Source organism: Cheilinus undulatus, linkage group 22, assembly GCF_018320785.1.
Source record: "Cheilinus undulatus linkage group 22, ASM1832078v1, whole genome shotgun sequence".
NCBI classification, from domain to species: Eukaryota; Metazoa; Chordata; class Actinopteri; order Labriformes; family Labridae; genus Cheilinus; species Cheilinus undulatus.
In genome coordinates this window covers 21,002,627-21,020,344 of record NC_054886.1, presented here as the reverse complement: position 1 = coordinate 21,020,344, position 17,718 = coordinate 21,002,627, and the positions used below count along the sequence as shown (strand labels likewise).

At 37.9% G+C, this 17,718-nt stretch overlaps 2 protein-coding genes across 2 annotated transcripts; both read left to right on the top strand.

Annotated features, from left to right (window-relative positions):
* Positions 1-304: 304 nt before the first annotated feature.
* Positions 305-5,058, top strand: mfsd8 (major facilitator superfamily domain containing 8). The gene is made up of 12 exons (XM_041778741.1): positions 305-675; positions 911-993; positions 1,318-1,361; positions 1,484-1,724; positions 1,821-1,934; positions 2,029-2,173; positions 2,628-2,686; positions 2,943-3,051; positions 3,147-3,281; positions 3,373-3,476; positions 3,736-3,962; positions 4,055-5,058. Exons 1-12 carry the CDS (start codon positions 617-619, stop codon positions 4,259-4,261), a joined length of 1,527 nt encoding a protein of 508 aa, XP_041634675.1. The 5' UTR covers positions 305-616; the 3' UTR covers positions 4,262-5,058.
* Positions 5,059-6,821: 1,763 nt separating this feature from the next.
* Positions 6,822-16,849, top strand: LOC121505012 (STI1-like protein). The gene is made up of 18 exons (XM_041780132.1): positions 6,822-6,987; positions 7,165-7,187; positions 10,027-10,093; positions 10,409-10,623; positions 10,729-10,809; positions 10,891-10,956; positions 11,059-11,229; positions 11,370-11,519; positions 11,611-11,674; positions 11,753-11,843; positions 11,938-12,079; positions 12,643-12,747; positions 12,891-12,990; positions 13,130-13,355; positions 14,147-14,221; positions 14,323-14,425; positions 15,012-15,127; positions 16,007-16,849. Exons 1-18 carry the CDS (start codon positions 6,963-6,965, stop codon positions 16,095-16,097), a joined length of 1,911 nt encoding a protein of 636 aa, XP_041636066.1. The 5' UTR covers positions 6,822-6,962; the 3' UTR covers positions 16,098-16,849.
* Positions 16,850-17,718: the final 869 nt, after the last annotated feature.

Genomic DNA, 17,718 nt, shown 5'->3' with positions numbered 1-17,718 from the left:
TGTGATTTTTTTAGGATATTCACGTGAGAGCATTACGTCAAGTTGGCTAAGATTAGCCCACATCCGGGTATCATTCGACACTGGCTTCAAAATAAACCCCCGTAGTTTGTAAGGTTTGAAGAAACGGAGGTCATAACTTTTAATTTGTTCAACAGTCACACAGACAACCCCAATACGTGTGCTTCTTTTGGTTTTAAAGAGTAAGCTGTAAATTGAACCTAAAAACTGACTGTATTTTATTTTTATTCGGTTTATTTTGGAAAGTCCAACCGGAAATTGAATTATGAATACTCCTTGTAGGAAACCGAGGCAGTTTAGTATCACAGTCTATGATCACAGTCCAGTTTTTAAACTTTTGTGGCGTGCTTTCGTGTATATATCTCGCCGTTACTTGGAAAGTTATCGTATTTAACGCTTTACATGGTGTTTTGTCGTGGGCTTACGTAAACGTGAGAATGTGCATTTTTAGCTCTTACTACAGCTAGCTATCAGCTCGAAAGAGTACTTAGCATTAGCAGTGGAGTACCCTGACTCTCGTATACATGGCGACTTGACAACACTGTCCAAAGTCCAGAGCAGCGTCATAATTCTCCCGGGCTGCTGTTTTTAGTAAAATATGTCTCAGTTTGTTGACTCTGATGATACCACTCCACTGCTCGGGGATGATGCATGCAGGTGAGTGCATAGTTCAATAGCCATTTACCTAGAAGAGTTATACCTAGCTCTTAAAAGTGTTTTGTTTACCAAACAGGCAGTGTAAGCATAAGTAGACTTAACCCCTGTCATTAATTACATAATCAGCATTAGCTTGTGTTTTTCTGTTCAACGTGGGAGAGGGTTTCTGTTGTGTTAATGGGCTTTTATTAACCCTGAATCACCTGTATTGTTCTGTCACCTTACCTGTGTCCAGTGATGACTATCAGGATGAAGATTACAAGAGCCGATGGAGGTCCATCCGGGTCATGTACTTCACTATGTTTCTCAGTAGCGTAGGTGAGTTTTCAGATTTTTGATTCTTGAATTTTAAAGTAAATGATCCCTTTGCAGGGGCACCTTATTGGAGTTTAAACAGGGATATTTGTGTAGGAAAAGAGGCATTAAAAGGTGAAGGAAACTATTATGTAGCAGCCTTGTTTGTGGATGTAGAAATATTATCAGTCATTTCATAAACGTCCCTCTTGGGAAGACAAATTCCCAAAGTTGGCCGATGTAAGATGATTAAAAACTATTACCTGTTTTTGACAAATCTTTGTGCTTGCTCTTTTGGTGCAATATGAAGACATGTTTAGGTTCACTGTGTTTCATGTCCTCTTTCAGGTTTCACAATTGTCATCACATCACTCTGGCCCTATTTGCAAAGGGTAAGCATGGCCTAATATGACTGTAGACATCTTAAAAGGACTCTTGAATTTGTGTTACTGCTTGAAATGTCTCATATTGTTGTACTTAATCAATCCACATGCTTGTCTTTGCTTGGTAAAAGGTGGATGACACTGCCAATGCCAGCTTCCTTGGATGGGTGGTGGCGGCCTATAGTCTCGGACAGATGGTTGCATCACCCATTTTTGGCCTCTGGTCCAATTATCGACCAAGGAGAGAGCCGCTGGCGTGCTCCATTTTAATCAACGTGTCAGCTAACATCTACTATGCCTACGTGTACCTGCCTAGAAACAACAACAAGTTCCACATGCTCCTATCAAGAGCATTTGTTGGCTTTGGAGCCGGTAATAAAGCTCATTCTAACTAATGTTCGTGTTAGTAATGCTGTGATTCATGTCACATAACTCATTGAAACTCACTCAACAAGCTTTTCATGGCAGGTAATGTTGCTGTGGTGAGGTCTTATGTTGCTGGAGCTACATCGCTGAAGGAGAGGACTGGTGCCATGGCAAATATGAGTGCATGCCAGGCCTTGGGTTTCATTCTTGGGCCAGGTGAAGTTTTCTTCATATGGCATTTTTTTTTTATTTAAGTAGGAATCACTAGTAGAATGTTATGTATTCATATTTGCCCATCTTTGCATATCAGCACTGGGGGCATGCTTGTCATTCATTGGTGAGCGTGGAGTCATGGCAAAGTTCATAGACCTGCAGCTCAACATGTACACTGCTCCTGCATTGCTGGCGGCAGCTTTTGGTGTCATCAACATCCTGTTGGTTCTTTTCTTGCTGAGGTAAGTCTTGAACTAAGTACACAATGGGTTTTCAGGGGTTTGCATGTAGTTAAATTACCAGTGGTGCTCTGCAAGATCTCTGGCCTCATCCTTGTAACCACTGGCACAGAAAAACTTCCAGTTTGTTGCTATACTTGGGGTTGAATTGATAGCTGTAGGGATTTAAAGGCAAAATATGTCTAAAACCCACATCTTTTTATCCACACATTAATCATCTTTTTGGGGCCGGATTTGGAGCTCTAGGGGGCCTGATATGGCACCCGGGCCACCAGTTGATGATTGCTGGTGTAGGATTTAATTTCAACCCTTTTTTAAAGGTTTTTCTGAAGATTTTGTACTTTAATGCATCAAATTAGTACTTTTTGTTGCCGGAAAGCAATCACAAAGATCATTTTATTTAACTATGCTTCTGTTAGTACAGGTTCAGAACATAGGCTGTGATTTTTGTCCACAGAGAGCACCGTGTCGATGACCATGGGAGACACCTCAGAGCCATCAATTACACATCAGAAGGTATTTACAGTCCTAACTTAAAGCTGCTGTGAGAGGCTTTTGATTTGTGATGACTTTTGCAACCTCTGTGGACTTACCATTACTTTTTTATATTTGGTCTTCATTTTTTCCCTTTCAAGTTTTCACAGCTCTTGTTGCCGATGATCTTGTGTGCTTTTGATGTTCATAAAGAGGCAGAGTTTTTAAATTTTTCTTTACCTTAAGTTTGCTTTTGTTTTTCATAAACTCACTGCCATGTGTCTCCCTTTTCCTGTAGACAGAGAATACCTTGATGAGGAAAGCCAGGAAAGCATCGATCAGGTAGCAGTCCTGACTTCCAACATCCTCTTCTTCATCGTCATGTTCATCTTTGCCGTCTTTGAGACGTATGTATTCACAAACATACTACTGAGTTTAAAAATGTAAGAAAAAAACAATACTACTGCTGCATTTTTAACATGTGTATTTCTCTCTTTTTCAGAATTGCTACTCCTTTGTCCATGGACATGTTTGCTTGGACACGGAAAGAAGCCGTGTTATACAACGGCATCATTATCTGCTGCATTGGATTTGAATCCATATTGGTGTTTTTAGTTGTGAAAGTTGCTTCTCAAAGGTGCCTTTCTTATGCATACAGGGATTTGATTTAGAATGCTGTAAATCAGCGTTGTGTAATCATTAATATGATTTTTTAAATGTTCTTCTAGAGTTGGGGATCGTCCTGTGTTGCTAGCAGGCTTGGCCATTATATTCTGTGGCTTCTTCATTCTTCTTCCATGGGGGAATCATTACCCAAAAATTCAGTGGGCAGGTATGTTTGGATTTTTAAACTTGGGTGCTACATTTGCAGTAATTGTAACAATGCTGGTGCCTGATGTGGTTCATTTTTTGTTTAAGATAAACCTATTTTGGCCTCTTGACTTGATAATGCAAGCTTACTTGTGTTCTGTAATGAGGAAGTGACCATTTTTCAAAGTTTAAGAACTCATGTGAGAGTTACCCTGGTTTCCTGTTTTTGATTAGCACTCTGGCAGAAGCTTCAACACTTCTTTTTTTCTTTCTTAATACAGACCTCAAAAACAACACCTTGCTCAGTCAGATGTCGATAGCCACATTAGGATCAAACAGCACTCTGGAGCCAACAGGATGCCCGTATGAGCAGACCTGGTGTCAGTATACTCCAGCTATCTATCTAGCCCAGTACATCTCATCTGACATCCTCATCGGGGTGGGATACCCAGCCTGCAATGTGATGTCATACACATTGTATTCAAAAATCCTGGGACCTAAACCTCAGGTAAGAAAAACATAGCGTTTTAAATCTAATGCAATGATTTGTTTTGCACTTTCATTGTTGGATGGATAGATGTTTCCTGCCTCTCTCTGCAGGGTGTGTACATGGGCTGGTTGACAGCATCAGGCAGCGGAGCACGGACACTGGGGCCAGTCTTTGTCTCCCAGGTCTACACTATCCTGGGACCTCGCTGGGCCTTCAGCCTCATCTGTGGCCTGATGGTTGCCTCGATTATCCTCCTGACTGCTTTTTACCACAGGCTCATTGCCTTTTCTGTACGCCACGGGAGGGTTGTAGAATAACAGGACTGACTGTACTTTCCTACTTTTATCCGTTAAAAGACTTTAAGCTAAAATCCAGGTAATAATGAAAGCTCTTAGTCGTAGTTACTCTTCAATGTGGTAACTGATGAGCTGGGAGAATTTGTGACTCAGGGTTAAGGTCAGGTTTTCTCTCAGACTTGAACAAAGATGGCGGCCTCTTGAGTTTTAAAGGGAGCTAGCGCTGCAGCTGCACTTTAATTTACTTGTTGTGATAGATGTCAGGCGCTGCATTGTTTGAGGTGGGTCCATTATTTTAAACCAATTATGTTTTAAATTATCAAGTTACTCAGTATTTGTTACTGAATGCACAGGTTGAACATAGATGCAAGATGTTTTAATCTTGGCAGACTTTTTTGGCAGAGCCATAAATTTGAGTATTCTGAAGAAACAAGGTAAGGTTGTCTGAATTAAAGGTAGTTGTCAACAAATGCTATCAAACATTTACATTCATTTTATTGACATAAACTCTTCTGACTACTTTTTGATTCACTGGATGTTGTATTGATACTCTTGTTCTGATTTAACCATTTAGAGTTTTTTATTCTTGCGGCAAATGAATGTTGTGAGGCAACAAAGGTAACTGCAGAAACATGCAAATACAGTTGGTACAAGTAAATAAAATTTCCTTTTAATCATTTCTTGAGCTTCAAAGAAGAAACTGATAATGATTCCTATTTCTGTTAATAGTTTCACTTGTGGTTGTTTTAAATTACATGTTTTCTGCCTGAATCATAAAGTATGGATGTGTGGATGTGAATGATTGACTAAGTGATACATTAAAGAAGTAATATGATCTTAAATGCTCTGGCTTTGACAGCTGTTTTTTCTTTAAGAATAATAATGCAGTCAGCAATTTGAGACTCAGACAAATGGGGGCCCATGGAGGACAGCAAAATCATGGTCCATTGTAAAGCTAAGCTTTGATGACAATATTTCCTTTTTAAACCAAATACTAACCACTCTTATAAAGGCAACAAAAATTACTTTCAATTTTTATGCTGTAGTACAATATGGCCTTTTTCAAAATGTAAACCCCAGTTCTTAAAACAGAAATAACTTTTTTTTTATTAGTGATGTGAACAATGTGGATTGATCCACTGAACTAAATAATTAGGAAAGTAATGTCAAACTTCAAGGCTAGGCCATAATGTGCACAAATATCAAGAGAATGCATGAAGTAGAAGAAACTGAGACAACTTTTCTGGAAAAGATAAACAATTGGGGAGAGACCAGAAGTTTGGTAAAAATATGCAAAAATAAGTTGAAATAGTAAAAAAAAAAAAAAAAAAAAAGGCATAAATGGGTTAAAAGTGGTTAAAAAGTTGCAAAAGAGGCATTAAAAAGGGGGGCAATAAGTTGAAAAATTGGTTAAAAGTGGCAAAAATTAGTTAAAAGCTGACAAAATGGCATAAATAGGGAAAAATTGGTTAAAATAGTTGCCAACTAGGCATAAATAGTAAAAGAGTGGCAATGATAAATTGAAAAATATGGGTTTAAAGTGGCAAAAATGAATTAAAAGCTGAGAAAAATGCATAAATCAGCAAACGAGCAAAACAATGGAGGGAAAGGTGGCAAAAAGTGGCAAATATGTGCAATACACCTACAAAATGGGCAAAGGCTGCAACAAAATTGAAGAAAATGGGCACAAAAAAATGGCAAAATGCTGCTAGCATAGGCAAAAAGTTGTTACAAAATTGGCAAAAAAAAATGTAACATATGGGCAAAAAGGGGTAAAAAGGCAAAAAATTGGTTAAAAGTGGCAAAATATGCAGAAAAAAAAAAAAAAAAAAAAAACAGTATATCACAAATATGGCCTAAAAGTGAATTCAGGAGCAAAAACTGGTTCAAAAAATGGGCAAAATACTTGCAAATATTGGGGAAAACATGTTGCAAAAGGGCAAAAAGTTGCACATTAAGGTCAAAAAGAGATTTAAAAAGGCCAAAATTGATCAAAATGGGATAAAAGTGGGAACAAGTAAAAAAAAACACCTGTAACAAACCGTTGAAAATGTGCAAAAAATGGGCAGAGAGTGGCAAAAAAGAAGTTGCAGTAATTAATGGGGAAATCAGTGGTGAAACGGGCTAAAACGTTAACAGACACGCCAGATGGATTTCAGTAAGAAACAATGAAAGGGGCGTATCCATCTGCTTTGCAATGTTACTAAAACGCAATATTAAAAAATATTTCCAAACATCAGAACCCAATAATAGCTTGACACACGTTTCAGCTCCAAAATGAGTTAACTCTTAGTTAAGATGCAAGCACCAATGCTAGTGATCCAACACACATGCACTCATAGACGTAACATACGTATATAATGTTTATATATGCACTGATATTATCTATTAATCACCACTGTGGAGGGTTTTTCCAGTAGGGCTGATATTATCTAACAAATAGTGGAGGGCACTTTCTCTGGGGTTTCAGGTGCAGCAGTACATGTATGTGTCCACTACGGGGCAGCAGAGGACCTTTAGCGGTCAGGAGAGACAGTGCGCATGCGCCATAAAAGGCGTATGTCTCGTCCCCTCTCGCAGACTCCAGTGAGAGGCGCGTAAACAGCATGCGCGCTATCGAAGTTATACACGGCTAACTTTAGCTGAGCTGAATGGACCTTTTTGTGCGTTTCATTTGAATATATGAGTATACGTTACGCCTGGGAGGCAATTATTATCAAACATGGAGCTAGATGACGACGAGAAAGGTAGGCTGCATGTTTGTTTTATCCCTTTGTGTAGTTGTACGCTTATATCGCTAACAAGCTAATGCTAATTTGCTCATGAAAAGTTACAACCACAGCCGCCACAATATCGAGTTTATTTTATGTTACTCGTACAAAGCAACTTTTTGACGTTAACTTATCGTTTCCACTTTCTTTCAGAGTTTTCAGACCACCCAGTTTTCGTAAGTATATCTTCTGTTTTTCTCTAATAAGGAGAGTATCCCCATGCTTGCTCCTTTGTGGGTGGTTATAGTGAAACGCCAACAAACGCGGATCCTGTTTAGACGTTTCCGTAATCTCATATCGACTGTTCTTTTACTGTAATAATGGGCATAACGATGAATAAGGTGCCTGCTATGAAACGTCAATTTAAAACTACCATTTGTATAAGAGAAGTTGATGGTAATGTGCTCTGTATTATATTTTCGCTGCTCGTGTTTATATTTTATAAATATTTGCTGAAATACGACATTTAAAGCTGAGCTATGCTGCTAACCATGTAAGACCCAAATATAGGAAAAAATGAGCAAAACATTTTTTGACCACGCAGATATTGTTTTAGAGGCCTCTGATGTAGAAATGAAAGATTTTTCAAAATTTTTACGTTTCAGTAAGTCTTTAGGGAAACATTGTAATATTGCAACCTTGGGCCAAAGTGGGAGCAGAATTTCTGTTTGTACTTCCTGTGTCTGAACAGATATACAGAACATTTAAGCATTCATTTGCAGGGTTGATTGCTTACTTAGCCTTATAACAGTATATAGCACGAGTAATTATCACACAACAATCATAGTTTTGTGAATAAGGATTTATTTTAAAAACATTGGAAAAAACGTATTTACAAAACCTTTTTCTTCGGTCACTTTCAAAGTGGTCTGTGTTTACAAGTTTTCAAGTCTGTGTTTACTTGCAGTGATAGTCCCTAAGACCGTTTTTTTTCCATTTCACCTGCATCTTCTCTCTCTGAGTCACTTGTATCAGTGTCATCTGAGTCCATTTCGAAATCGCTTTCTCCATTTTGGATTTCAGCAATCACATCCTGCACACTGAACAGATGACTCTTTTTTTGATGGCATTCTGAAATTGAAAAGGAAATAAAATAAATAAAATTAAATATGTGAATAATACCTATAGGTCTTGTATTGTAGTAGATAAACTGAAACAGGGTGGTAGACTCTGTGTTGAAGGTAGAGATCTAATATCATCCATCGAAGTATTATCATTTCAGTGCAAATGCAAATTTCACAAATTCTACTACATCCAAACAATACTGTCTGACTGGCCTATTATGATCTCTACGTATCATACTAAAAGGAGCGCATGCATCCTCCCAGAGCAATTACAGGTTCACATTCAATGATGCAGGTAACCATTCACACCTGTCCCTGAACAATGCAACAGCCACACACCCAAAAAATCCAGAACATTCAGAGCCTGTTTTTCATTCCTTAATGCCACAAACTGCTACTCGGGAAACTTTCATAAAAAATCTCAGGATCGATTAGAAATTAAAAACAAACAAAAACCTACAAAGGTACAGAGAGTTTCAGATACTGCCATAGATGATAACGTACCATTTATTCCTGTTTAATTATGTTTAAGCTAAACTAAGTAAAAATGTTACAGAAAAGCACATTTAGAACTTAGTTACAATGAATCATCTCACACTTCAAATTTCTACTACAGTTTTTTTCTCCAATTTGTGGATTTGGATGTTTTCCAAAATAACTAAATATGTATGTGTTCTAGACATTGTAATAAACACCAAAAAAATACTTAAGTAATTTTACTTACTTAAATCTTGACAAGTCCAGTCATTCAAAAAAAAGGGAATGGGCTTAACACAAAATTCTCAAATAGTCAGTTCATGGCCAGATAACCAGACCTATAAACACTTCTTCTATCCAATAGCAAAGTGAAGACAAACAATAGGATCTTTTAACTATGTAAATGTGGTTTTGAGGGAAGAAAAACATTTGCAGGGATTTTATAGGAATTGTTAAAAGAGATGTTGTAATTCTGCAACAGTGGGCTTTTCAGGGTTAAGTAAGATTCAGGATTTTTAGCTCTTAAGTGTGCATTTATTTCTAACCGGAAATATGACGTCACGGAAACACCCAGAGCACCTCTCCTCCTTTCTGATATTACATTGTTTTCACTGAATGAAGCAACCTTTCTGACTGTTAGGCTTTTACAGCATGCTTTGATCTAAGGATGCACAGTCAATCTGACTGCAGTTGTAAAGTAAGGCTTTGTTATTACATAAATTCTTAAAAGGCTGCAATTTTTTATTAAGTAAAAACATTTTTGTAAAGGTTTACAAAATGCTTGTAGAATGGCCTTTAAGTCTACAAAAGTGCCACTGTTGCACTTTTTAGCAGCACCTCTACGTTCCAAAAATATTCTACACATCATGCAAATATTCAAATGTCTTTTGTTTTGTTTTTTTTTTAGAAAAGTTCACAAAATCTACTTTTCTTGTTTTTGTATGCTATCTCAATCAAGGGAAATTACTTAAAAATGATCACTCCCCTTAATTCAGTACTTGATATCAAATATGCAACATGAGTAAAAGTAATCACAACAAGATCAAATCGTTCCTAATGTCCATTACTGACATGTGATCCCTGGGCTTCCAGTAACTGCTGCAGTCTTAATTTCTTTGACTGGGATATGACTTGAGATGTTTGTCAAGTACCTTGTCTTCCATGAGTACGACAAGAACAGCTAAAATACATCTTTCAACCACATTAACTTGATTTTGGATCATTGAATTAAACGTGTGCTGCTGTGAATGGGCAAGGAGAGTAACACATTTGCTCATGATGACTCAGTCAGCTGATCCTGAAAGTGAAACTTAACTGCGTGGCATTTCTGTGATAGTGAACTCGCTGCTGTACAAGAGCCGTGAGAGGACTGGCCTTTGCACACAGCAAATAAAAAAAATAGTTGTAAAACATGAGGTGATTGTGAGAAACGCTGTGGAACCAACACTGACTTCTCTCTCTCTCTCTTGTCCAGTCAAGGGTGCTTGGTATGTTTGACGGGAATCCAAGTTTTCAACGGATATTGAGACTCGGCCTTCGTGGTAAGAAGACACTACACACTTACTGCACACACAACATCTGTTTCTGTGGACTTCCACTGATTTGAATGTAAGAGTTTCTAGCACTCCTCCAGGATTTTCTTTTAATTTTTTTATTTAATACTTAATAGAAGTGGTAGTATTTTCTCAAGTTTCATGCAATTTTTTTTAAGTGTTGTAAAAGTTGCAATAACTGATAATCATTGTGGCTGGCAAGTTTGCAAAACACGTGTTGCTTTGTGAAAACGGGCTGCTTCCTTGAGGGACTGATTAAGGCATTCCATTCATGAGATGTTTGTCATTTTTCTTTTTTTGTAGCTGAGCTTGAATCAAATGATGATGAGGAGATTTACTACATAGACAAGTGTACAGAATTACCTTTCCCACCCGGTGAATACCTAAAAGCATCCAACTGGTCCAGCGATGGGAAATATACCGGGGAGCTTAAAACACCTGCCAACGCTGTTAAATTTCCTAACCTGGCTTCAGCCATGGATCACCTTCATTCTGCCTCTGCTCAGTCTGAGGACAAAGTGAGTTAACTTGTTTTCTCTATCTTATAAAATTGGATGCCTGATGAGCATTCCTCAGAGTCCAGATAGTTTAGATCTGTGAAATGTGTTTTGAAACTCTTCCAGGATACTGGAAGGAGAGGCGGAGCATTACAAGAAGGGAAACAATACGCCTCGAAGGCTGAGAGGAAACGGATGAAGAAACAGGTAGATCACACAGCCTTCATTTGTGTTTCATTGCAAAGAGAGGGGGTAAATTGTTAATTTCTTGTTTGTTGTTTCCAACAGAAGCAGAAGGAGAAAAAACAGCAGGAGCAGCTGGAAAAAGAGAAACAGAACCTTGTAAAAAATGATGTAAGGAGAATTTGTGTGCAGTCCTTTACAAAGCCTTGTGTAGAGTCATCCTACAATTCAAGTGAATCAACCGGCACTCATGTTTCATTTTTATTTTAAAAGGAAGAAGATGGTGCTCAGGCAGAGGAGAGTGAATCAGGGCATGGTGGGTCTAAAAGCAATAGCAGTCCTAGTAAACAGCAGGCTCTGGCTAAAGATACAGACAGCAGTGATGGCAGTGATGAATCCAGTGATTTAGACGGAGACACCAAGTATACCTTTGGAAACTTTGAGGTAAAAATTTCAAGTTTGTGAGATTTTATTTTAAATAAAATGGATTTTTCCTTAACTTATTTTGATTATATTCTTCCCGCATTGTTCACCATAACTGTGCAGAACCCTCACTTGCTATTTCTGTTTCTAACTTTTTCAAGGAGTTGGATATGACGAGTTCATTTGTGAGCAAAGCTGCCGATATAGCCAGGCGTAAAATGGAGCTGAAGCCCAAGAAGGAGAAAAAGAAGAGCCCGGTAAAAGAAGAAGCTAAAAGCAGCCCCGAAAAAGAAGCAGTTGTTGCAAAGAAGGTGAGTCAGAATTTCCTCTCACTCCAGATCAAGGATTACTCTTCGACTTTGATTTTGGTTGTTTAACTTCTTTCTCTTTCTGTCTGAACAGGGTTCTGCCGTTACCAGCAGCCTTTCTTTTGAAGATAATGTTAAAATTAGTACTGACCTTGCAAGTAAGTTTAATCCTTCATGTTCAGAAACTCTTCAGATGTTTTGATTTGTAAGTAATTTTTTTTTTTTTTTGTTCACAGATACAGGAAATAAGTTTGCTGGTGCTGGAGACTTTAGTATGGCAGTGAAATATTTCACAGATGCAATCAAATACAACCCTACAGAGTTTAAGTAAGAGCATGTTTTTTTATTTCTTTTTAATAAGTACATTAAAAGCACCGTTACACTCAGCATGATTAATGTTTGCACTTGTTTTTTGTCACAGGTTGTTTGGCAATCGCTCCTTCTGTTTTGAAAAGATGCAGGAATACGAGAAGGCACTGGCAGATGCAGAGTTGTCTCTGAGCATGCGCCCAGGCTGGGTTAAAGGTCTGTTTAGGAAAGGCAGAGCTCTGGCAGGTTTAAAGGTAAATGAACTCTTGAATTACATAAGCGTTCATGGCACGGCGCTCCTGGGTGGTGCAGATAAAATGTCATACTGTAATAAAATCAATGCCAGCTTGTTTGGGGCGGATTAAAAGGTTTCAAGCATGCAGACTAGTTAGAAATCATATTTACTGATTTAAACTTGGGCATAGCTACAGTGAATATAGGGCACAGCCTTTAGTCACTGACATTTTTCTTGTACTAACATGCAATCAAGAAATCTTAATGATTATAAAACACTATCAGTCCCTTGTTAAATAATTCATCCCACCTCTAATTAATTTGTGACTGATGTCTAAGAGAGTAATTTTCCATAGATAAGGACACTAGTAATTCATGATAGCATGACTTTGTGATAACTTGTCCTTGCAGCAAACGCTCTGATTTTATTCGTGTCATTGAGCTGCATGGACTCTCGTATCTACTCAGAGTTGTTTTGGCTAGCTGATACAGTAAACATTCACAACAGGAATGCAGCTAATCGGAAAGTCATTGTTGAGAGGTTGTTTGCTACAAGCTTATCTTTTTCCTTCTCTTCCTGCAGAGATACAATGAAGCATGTCTTACTTTCAGAGAAGTCCTCAAACTGGACGGCTCGTATGCGGAGGCTGCCCAGGAACTAATGCGTGTGCAGATAACCCAACTTATGGTGTGTAGTCCAAAAAAAGCATGCTCTACACTCCTTTTTAAATGACTGAAAATCGACTGGAAGACTGACTTTTCTTGTCTGTTTTGTGTAAGGAATGTCATAGATAATATTCAGGGTTTATTGATGATTATTTGTTATTTCAGGGGTATGGTTTCAGTCGGGAGCAAAGCTCTAATGCTTTAATTATCCACGGGACAGTAGAAAGGGCGCTAGAGGTTCTTTCTAAATTAAACAACCAACCAGGTGAGTTTTTTTTCCCTACATTTATTTTAGTTGGGCTATCATTGATATCCGCCTTATTCCATCGTTTTATGGCTAATTTGTGCCAACTACATCCTTCTGAAACCATTTTACCAAATGTAACCATGCATTTCCTCTGCAGGGACAGTTAAAAATGGCGCCCTCCCACCGCCTCAAGTAGCCAACATCAGCGGAGTCTCCCCAGTTCTGTCAGCCACAAACCCCGCTCTTCATTCCCAGAATGCACCAAAAGCCCCACTGAAAAACAGACCATTAGTCCTGGTCCAGAATACGAATGTCCAGATAACGACAAAACCTGTTCCTAATGAGGCTGCAAGGACCAACAACACAGACCCCGGGCCTGCAGAGTGAGTACAGTCTGATACTGACCCCTGTAGCCACATCCTGCTCCTTTCTCTAAGGCAGTGGTTCTCAACCTGGGGGTCAAAACCCCATTGGGGGTCGCAGGACACTTAAAGGGGGTTGCCATATGCCTTTAAAAGTACTATCTTTTTTTTTTTTTTTTTTTACATTTTTCCCCACCTAATTTTGTGACTATTACTTGCCACTTTTTGTCAATTTTGCCACAAATTTGTACCCATTTTTGCCAATTTTAATACACCTTTGCCACTATAAACCCACTTTTGTCCATTTCCAACCCTTTCCAGCACTTTTTTTTACCCATTTTTGCCATTTCTGTTGTGTCCTCTGTTGATCCATTATTGCCATTATGAAGTTCTTTTTCTGCTCATTTTCTGCCTCAGTTAAACCATTTTTTCTTGTTTGAACCACATTTTCCCACTTTGAAATCCCATTTCCCATTAGCTTTTCTTAGGAAAAGAGGTTGGGAACCACTGGGGCAGGAAGTGCAGATGGTTAATGTATCCTCAGTTATCTTGTACATTAAGCCCTAAAACAGCCATTTCATTTAAAAGTTGATGTGTTAAAAAAACAAACAAAAAAAACATTGTTACTGAACTAGCTTGATGAAGTCCAGGTAAACACCTAAAATGACAATTGCTGTTTTTTTCATACTTTGTCTCCTCTAAGAGAGTAAGAACTTAATTAAAGCTCTCCTGCTGTTCAAACTTGTATAAAAATTTTCAGATACAAAGCAAAGAAGTTTGTGAATGAAAAACCAAATATTCTCTTTGAACAGGGAGCTGTTTCCTGTTTGGGTCGGGAACTTGTTTCATCCAGTAGCTGAGTCCGACATTAAACATCTGTTTACCAAGTAAGTTTAACCTTTTTTCATGTCGTTTATCCGCTCAGATGATGAATTTTAACATCAGGACGTTAAAGTGATAATTGTTTTTTTTTTTATTTCTTTGGCAGAGCTGGAGTTGTCCACAGCGTGAAGCTTCTGTCTTTCAAACGATGTGCCTTTGTGAACTTTACAAAACAGGAGCATTGTGATGAAGCTATCCGGCGTTTTCATGTAAGTGCCCGCTGGACTAAATAATAATGGCATTTAAACCCACACAAATGTACTTTTAGTTCTCATCTGTTTTGAATGAGTTAGTTATTTTGACGTTTCTGTGCATCTCTTTAGGTCATTAGGAAAGTTAAATACATGCAGATCTGTTGAGGGTATGAATTCACTGCATTAAGAATAAAATGAATGCTTCTAAAACATCTTCTTTTGAAAATCACTTTAGGTCCGTGATAAATTGCAGTAAAATTGGACATTTGACTAAATTATGTAGTTTCTTGGCTTTTGTCAGGTCTTGAAATAGCTTCCTGTAGAAACTCGCTGTTTTTAGAGTTACAACCTAAAACACAGGGGAACAGAATGCTCATTAATGTCACTCTGCTGTGTTTTAGGTTGTAACTCTAAAGAGTGACATTAATGAGCATTTTAACGTCCCACGTTGAGCATGATGTAAAGAAAAGCTGCTGCTGTTAAACATGGTGCCAACATAAAGCCCACAATGCGATGAAGGTCTCTGTCATACAGAAAATTCTCTCTGCGAGTTAAAACTGTAGAAATAAATCTGTGTTGTCGTCCTTTTTCACCTCCTCAGGGCTTTGATCTGAACGGTGCCAAAATTATCGTGAGATACCCGGACAGGATTCCTGAAGGCATGGGCATGTCCAAATCTGCCCTCAAAGCTGACGACCTTCTGGACGAGAACACAGGGTTAGTACTAAAGGAACTGATTTACAAGGATGTTGGATTTTATCACATGTATGTGCTTGTAATACAACCATAACATTCAGTATTCTGACTGGACAGGTAAGACATAGATCCTAGTCAGCAGTACCAGTGTTAGATGTCTGTGCCATCAAATTTGTTGTGGAAAGATGTCCCTTTTTTTATTATTCATGTTTGTAGTTGTTAAAGAAATGCGGGATAGGCACAACTACCTTAAAATATGGCATATAAGCCAGACTTTTAATACCCATTTTTTTCATCTGCATTTGAATATGGGCCTATTTTTCTTCTCAGAAGCTTTGGGGGCTAAACTTTCAAATAAACTAAAATAGATATTTCGGTCTGATTAACATGTAACATGTTTATGGGGCTTGATCGGAATCTTTGGAGGGGCTGATATGACCTCCAGTTGATGATCACTGATCTAAAAATTTGCTGCATTTTTCTGAGCAACTTACATACCAGTATACAGTGCTAAGACACGACATATTTACTGCATTAATCCTTCTGTATTGCAAATGGCTGCTTCACTGCTCAGAACGCTGTGGACTGCATAATGACACAGACCAGGCCGAAGGTGTTTGGTGCTGTTTTTTAACTGCTTTTCATCCACGTTAGGGCTTGGTCGTTAAAAGACAACTGGAAGAGTACTGATAGTATTACTGTTGAGTGCTGGTTTGACTGAGTTTCTAACTTTTTCTAAGAGACCAAAAACTAATTTGATCGTAAAAAAGAACATTAGATGGTATTAATGAACCGTTGTGTGTTTGCAGACGTGGATTAGGTGTGAGAACCTCTTCAGTTTAAGTACGACTGCCTGTGATAATACAGCGGAGTTAATATGCAGTCTTTTCTGTTTAACAGCTATGAGTACGGCGATGGACGGTATGCAGCTAGAGGCAGACGACCTTTTCGTCCTTACAGACCCACTCCAGGAGGACTCTACTATTACTGAGAGAAAACGGGATGATCTTCAAAATAAAAGCATATCATGCATACTGCCAGTTAATCACTGCTATCTACAGAGCTTTAAAGCTTTGGTCTTTTTCAACGCTGCGTATTTAACCGGACTGGAGAACAGAAACCAATGCTTTTGGTAAGAGTATTTTTAAAAAGGGACGTTAGTGAATCAAAGAGTATGATCCCAATGATTTAATCAGTGGGTTTTATTTTTACTGTTTAATGTAAGCAGATCATTTTAGTCGTTGAAGCTTATTGCTGCCAAATAGTATGGATAAAATGGAGGGTAAATATTAATATTTGATATGTTTTATAAAGTCTATAAAGGAAGGTACATTTGTAGATTACATATTACACTTAAACTGAGATCACAGTTTAGGCAAACGGTGATCCAGCATGTTTTACATGAGCTATATTTTACTGGCTCTCAAAGTCTGGTATCTGAAGTGATGACACATTTGCTTGAAAAGGAATACAGAAATGATTGGCAAATGAATTGGATTTTTTTTTTTTTTTGCATGTTAATTTGAAAAAGTGCCACGTTACCAATCTGAATAATTCATTAATGTGTTCATTGTTTAATTTAAATGAGCTGCCTGCCTTCAGTAACTGTACAGCAGTCATTTTTACATGCCTGTGAGTAAAATGTTGTTTATTACACAGAAAATGACAGTTCTTAATGGCTGACTATGTGGCATTGTCAGAGCTTTTGTTTTAATTTCAGCAATTATTAAAGATTCCTTCATATTTTGGCTTGCTTCTTGAATTTTAACCGTGATTTTTAAGAACTGGGTATTTAAGAGTACAGACATGTGGGAATAAAAACGGGCAAATAACTTCTGTTGACGAGTTGTTACGAGATCTGTACCTCTTTATTCTTAACCATTTTGTCTAAAACTAGAAAACTGGAACATAAGGAAATAAACAATATTTGGATGAAACGTGATGATTCTAATGTCTTTTTGTGGTTGTATGCATTACTATAGCTCATGAAAATTATTAACCAAAGATGTCCCTGCTTGAATTTATCATAGGACAGGTCTATGGACTGGGGCTTGTAGCTTCTGTTGGATCTACTTTGATGTGCTTCACAGTAGGGATGCAGGATAATGGCTGAATAATGTTTACAACTTGCACTGTTTATCAGCAGTGTAATTCATATATCAGCCTTAATACTGGTAAAATAAACAGGTGTATCATACAGTATCGGGGAATTACAAGGCTACCACACAGTCAAGGAGTACAGTGTTAATTTGAGGTGTAAGTTGGTATTATAACAATACGAGCAATGTAACTTAAGTATTTTTTAAATTACTGAGCCAAATCCCAACAAGTGTTAGGCTGTGTCCAAGAAGGTATTTGATGCACTTTTTTAGTAATAGTTTTTGTCAACAAAATTAATACAGTGCCTGACTTAGCCTCTTTTTGCACAGAGACAATTGGTGTTTTTAGTATTTTCTAATTTATCAGCACCAGCTCAAATGAGTTTGGAATTAACCACATATCAGATATGGGTTAAAAAAAGACCCATATTTCTGCTTCACATTTAGGTTGAGATTTCTGATGTTTCCATATGATGTCACTTTGCCAAAGTAAAATAAAATCACAGTGCAGTT